General features: G+C 54.0%; 1 protein-coding gene across 2 annotated transcripts in view; it reads right to left on the reverse strand.

The window, feature by feature from the left end:
- Window positions 1–5,665, reverse strand: part of NFE2L3 (NFE2 like bZIP transcription factor 3) — a gene marked incomplete at its 5' end in the record, with an annotated part of 30,913 nt that extends 25,248 nt beyond the window's left edge. For both annotated transcript variants that reach the window (XM_082661755.1, XM_082661754.1), the window contains one exon: window positions 5,096–5,665. In XM_082661755.1, coding sequence (XP_082517881.1) covers window positions 5,096–5,665 — 570 coding nt within the window. The remainder of the gene's footprint in view (window positions 1–5,095) is intronic.
- Between the last annotated feature and the right edge of the window lie 335 nt (window positions 5,666–6,000).

Consider the following 6,000-nt stretch of genomic DNA (forward strand, 5'->3'; position numbering starts at 1 on the left):
GCAGAGCCAACGTGGAGGACGGATGAGGGGCGCTCAGCAGACGCTGGCTGAACTGGCCTGTGCTCCCAACCCCGTCCCTGGGCGCCATTTGCAGGTTAAAAGCAAAGATCCAGTTTCCACACTCAAGACACTGCGGTTCAAAGTAGAGGATGCAAGTCCCACAGAAGAAATGTCACAAAGTGCAATAGGGCTCAAAGGAAAGAACAGGAAGTGCTTGTAGATGAGGTGATAGTGGAGAGAAGTCGGAATTTAACAGTAAAAGACTTGAGAGGAATGAAAGGAGGCATTCTGGGCAAAGGCAACAAAGTAAATGGCAGGAAAGCACTGCTGTCTGGGGAAAAGGAAGGGAGAAAGTTAGAGCGGGAAAGTAGGCTACAGGTGGAGGATCAGAGGGAGATGAGCTCAGCTCGGGGAGCCACACTGGCCAAACGGGGAGCCTTGAATGACAAAATATCAAATTGGTAGGTAACGGGGACCTAGTGGAAGCTCCCCAGATGAAAATGGTAAGGACCAAGGCGTGCTTTGGAAACCTGCGTCCCGTGGCAACGGAACGCACAGGAATAAGTTGGGAAAGGGCATTAGAGAGGCCCCGCTGAATTGACAGCAGCCGCTAACATTATCGAGGGCTTACCACGTACCAACCCTGCTGAACCTGCGTGATCTCTTTTAACCCTCACGACAGCTCCTGAAGGTACTCTTACCATCCCATTTTACAGATATGAGAACCAAGGCACGGGGAGGTCAACAACTGTGCTCTGGGTCATATAACGAGTCAGCGGTGAGCTGAGACCTACAGCTACCCAAGCCGGCCTAACTCCAGGCCCGGCACACTGACCACTAGAACAGCCTGCCGGGGTCTGCTCGCCGGTGCAGATTCTGAGTTGAGCTGAGAAGCAGGGGGAGCAAAGAGGAGACTCATACACCGCAGAGATGACCTCTCCGTAACCTACCACTTCGGGTGAAGGGGGCTGACTGGGAAGAAGTCTGGAGTAAGGTTCCTGGGGGTTGTGGCACATCAAGCCAGCAAAAAACCCCGATTTCCTCATGAACTTATACCAAGTCCTTCTGCAAATGCCACTACGCATAGCCTAGCTGCTTCCAGGATGGCTGACTTCGTTTTCAACAACTGGAGTATATACCTGATAAGCAAGCCGAACACCCCAAGAGGTGCCAGGAAAGAGAGATGGTGACTGCATAACAGATTGGCTTGAGTCCCTTGAAATTCATATGTTGAAGTCACAGCCCTCAGTGCCCCAGAATGTGACCTTATTTGGAAACTGGGTCGTTGCTGACGTGATTAGTTAGGATGAGTAGGGTGGGCCCCTAATCCTATATGACTGGTGTCCTATAAAGAGGGAAATCTGGCTACAGACATGCGTACAGGGACAATGCCACGTGCAGAAGGCAGAGACTGGGGTGATGCAGTAGAAACCAAGGGTTGCCAAAGATTGCCAGCAAACTACCAGAAGCTAGGAGCGAAGGAACCCTGCTGAGACCTTATCTCCAACTTTTTGCCCCCAGAACCGTGAGGCAATATATTTCTTGTTGTTTAAGCCACCTGGTTTGTGGTACTTCGTCGCAGAAGCCCTAGGACACTAACGCAGTGACCCATGCCATCCTTTCCAATAAGACGACCATAGGTGCATCTTCACTGCATATTTTAGTAAGTAAAACAAAGTCTACTGTGAAACCTTGTACTGCAACGGATGTAATTACATATAAGACTATCTCTGTACCATGGCTGTGAGCTGAAAACTGGCAAGTGTTTGATATTTCATCTATCTCCAATTGCCCGGGCATCAGGGACTATCTTTGATTTTGAAACAAAAACCAACTTTTACTTTATCATCAAGGACCTTCTTTCCCTTCCCTTTACTTTTAGAAGCAAATATTGACTGTATCAGATTCTTCCTGTGACCTGAAGAAACCAAGTCCAAAGGACAGTAAATCTGAGGTCCTGCTGTAGCCCTCTCCCAGCAGAGGGTCCCCGGTCTGTCCCAGGGCATGAAACCACATCAAGATGACCACAACCCCTCTCAGTTGTAAAGTGGCAACAGTTCTCTGAAATACGGATACTGGCTTTTAGCAGTCACCCCATCTTCATATATGCTCACACACACGATTCCGCAACAACTGTTCATTTCTTTGTTGAACCCATGCATGACTTTGAAGAACATGCGCTTCACGGGTTGGGAGTGAATGGCTGTGGTTAAGAAGGGAAGCTTGTCTACCCTGGGGAATTCCACGTACTGTTTGCAGCTAATGATTAGCCCCACTAAGAAGTGACACCAAAGCAGTACTTCTTTTGATACTTGGAAAATCCCCTACTCCAAAATATTTTTGCACATGTACAAAAATTATGGAAAGTTACACTATAAAACTGGAATCTCCTACAGCTCAAATGTAAGCCACCAGAATTATCTATTTTAAAACAAAACAAACTATGACGTTCCTATGGGGCACAGCACTCACTCTTCGAAGTTAACATTTATTGAGCATTTAAGATGGGACAGGCGCAGTTCTAAGCCTGTTGCATGGAATGAACTGTTTAATTCTCACAACAACCCCCTGTGGTAGGCACCATTATTATTCCCATTGTGCAGGTGCGAATGAAGCACAGACTGCTTAAGAAATGGCCCGAGGTCACACAGCAATGCGTGGTAGAGCTGGGATCCCAAACCAGGCAGTCTGGCTCCAACACACTCCACCCCCTTAACTAACAAACAACCAACCAAGCCAGACATATAGACAAACAAGACAAAAGGGAATAATGTGAGTGGGGACAGGTTAAGGAGGGTGGGTTGAGGATGGGAACAAAAGAAGAACAACGATTACATCCCAGGCACCGGGCTGGCACCTCACACGTGCTTTTCCTACTTCACTGGCACACCCTTGAGGGTAAGCATTACTTTCCCACTCAACAGATGAAACACTGAGACTAGGGGAGATTAAAGTAACCTATAATGAGGGCAGATTATTATGTGACGCCCCAACAGGCAGCTTTGCTGACTGCAAAAACCAGTGCTGTTTTTTCAGCTCATGTTCTCCAGAGTCATGGTTTCAAACTGTAACTTTGGCATTACGGATGGTGCAATCTGCTTTTCAAAGTCAATCCAGCATCAGAGAGCAGTGGTGCTAGGGTCAGGAGTGGGGCGCATTGCCCCATTCCAGCTGCAAGCTTGCACAGAAAACCTGAGTACAGCGTAGATGCTTAATGTGCCAGCCCGGGAGCCAGGGAGCTCAGGGTCTAGACCCACTTCTGGCACTCATTAACTGTGTTGGTTTAGCCAAGTCCCCCAGCCTCGGTGGGCCTCTATTTTCCTTAAATACGAATTGAATATAAGGATGCCTGGCCTGTGGACCTCATAAGGGCATGTAAAAGGTGTTACCAATAAAGGTGAATTGGCTGTGAAAACTGTAAGATGCTCGACAGCTGATCATCGTCAGAATGAACAAAATCAGGTCATCCCAGCAGCTACCACGGTCCAGCAGGTCCACACATGCCAGCTGGGGAAGGCAACACCAGAAGAATGGCCCAGCGTGAACCTCACCCTCTCCCCTAGGAAATCTGGGCTCAGGGCATCCGAGGTCTGGCTGGGCCTAGGTCCTCAGAGCTTCCCCCAAGGCAGGCTTGCTGGTCTAACTAGGTATCAACCAGGAGAGGCTGGGCCGGGGAGGGAAGTCCTTGAAGAGCGAACAGCCTCATCTCCCTCACCGCACATTTTGCAGGCCGGCTGGCATTCAGCAGTGATAAGGGCAGGGTGCCACCTGGGCCGGCAGCCCGCACTGGCTTTCACCCATGTATGTCGCAGGATCGGGAAAGGTAGCAGTGCAGTGCGTACCACTCCTGCAGGGGCAGGGGATGCAGGTGAGACCACCCCACAGGGTAGAGAGAGACTGGACGAGTGAGCTGAAAGAATCTTTCCCTCCTGGTGTTCTGAACAGACAGGAGCCCACCGAGACTCTCACCAACCCCCTCGCCATTAGTTCCGGCCCCAGGAAGAGGAAGGGATCAGATCTGCATAACACTGAATCACCCAGCACTTCGGCACAATGACCCCTCCAGGAGAGGGTGGAGAAGCTCGTCTGGCAACTGCCTACACAAACAGGGCAATTCTGAAGAGCAGCAAACAAACCAGTCTGGCCCCAATTCCCATTTTGCATAAGATTGCAGTCCACAAAAAACAACGTCCGAAGAACCCTTGTTGATCACTACCGACTGTTAACACTAAGGTTTGGGCCAAGAGTGAATGAAAAAGGCCCCTTTGAGGGAACTGTGGATAAGGCCCATTTTGTGGAAATTGCTGTGCTGCGTCTTTAGACTCCAACTGGCCATTGGTAGCACCAGATGCTTCAGTCAACAGATCTCAGTGAACTTTGTTTTAAAAGAAAGTTACACTGAAAGGTTTGAACCTACAAACCAAAGGGGACTTGTTAGTCACTAGGTGACTGTCAGGGTACCTGTTTTCTTTATGCTAAAAAGGGGTTACACGAGTTCCGGGGGCTGGAGGATTGTTAGGTGTGGGGGATGGTTAGGTACGAGCAGGTCCGTTTGTGTGCTAGCCTCGGAGCTGACACTCACCACAGCTGCTTAATCCAGGGACGCATCAAAACACGAACTGCAATGGGTTAAAATCCAGAGGGGGCCACCGTGTTGGGCCGGGTGCATGGTTCTTAAGAGAAACGTGCATTCTCCCGGGGGCCAAGGCTTCCTTCGGTTCCAGAAAAAGACATCTCAGTTTACACGAGGTACCGAACGAAGAGAGTGGGCCAGAAAATTTCCAGCATACCGTCTCCCCTCCCCACCCCCGAACTACCCTTGATCACCGTCAAACACAGCTGAAAGGTGTTCTCTAAAACCTAACGGATGATTTCACGCACTTCATTCCCAAAAGCCTAAGAGCCACAGCGACAGCACTAAGAGGCTTCGTTCGGATTCACAAAAAAGTGAGGCGCACAGTCGTCCGCAAACCCGCAGTCCCCCGGGGGTGGAGGGTGGAAGAACGCAGGGGTGCCCCCCTCAGGTCCCTCGCTACCCTCCAGGGCTCCCGGCCAGGTCCCCCAGCACCCCGCTCGCGTCCCGCTCTCCTGTTACCTCGCTCGCGTGTCCGCCGGCGTCCGACACTTGAGCCGTCGGTTCCGCGGGAGCCTTCTCCTCCTCCCCGGCGGCCAAGGGGCTACTCGGAGCCGCTCTGGGATTCCCGCTGCTACCCGGCGCAGCCTGGCTAACGCCGTTCACGCCGGCGCCCACTCCTCCGGCCGAAGAGGCGGCGGCGGCGCCGAGCAGCGCGTGGGCCCCGTCGGCGTCCCCGGCAGCCACGCTGTGCACCAGCCACGCGTCCACTCGGGTGCAGGGAATGAAGGGGACCCCCAGCGCGCGCACCTCCCGGAGCAGCTGGCTCTCCGGCGGCGCCACGGGGTCCCGCTCCCGGCCCTTAGGGTGCAGGAGCTCGGCGCGCCTCCACCCTCCTGAGGCCGGGAAGGGGCTGAGCGCGTAGGCAGGGCTCGTCGGGCCGCCCGAGAGCAGAAGCTCATCTCCGAGCAGGGTCCGCGGCGGGAGCAGCAGGTAGAGGTCCAGGTCCAGGCGAAGCCCCGCCAAGCTAAGCAGGATGGTGAGGTGCAGGAGGCTGCCGCCGTCCGACCACCACGGCTTCAGGTACTTCATCCCCCGCCGCGCGCCCGGGGACGCCCCTGCCGGCGCCCGCGGGTCCCTGCGCGCCGGCCGCCGCTTGGGCACGTGCGGCCCCTGCGCGCCGCCGGCACCTGCCCGGAAGAGACAGAAACAATGGACCCGGGCGTGCAGCGGCCGTCGCGGGCCCCCGGAGCCGGGCACAAAAACAGTTCCACCGCAGCCGCCCAGGTGCCTGCGGCTCGGGAGAGGCGGAGGAGGAGGAGCTACCTACGCGCAGAGCTAGCCAGCTTAGCCGCCCCGCTGCCCCGCAGCCGCGCGCTGCAACCAGGCCCCGCCCCGGGCCGCGGGCGCCGCCGCCGGGGACACGC

Source organism: Grampus griseus, assembly GCF_964374135.1.
Source record: "Grampus griseus genome assembly, chromosome: 9".
Classification (NCBI taxonomy): Eukaryota; Metazoa; Chordata; class Mammalia; order Artiodactyla; family Delphinidae; genus Grampus; species Grampus griseus.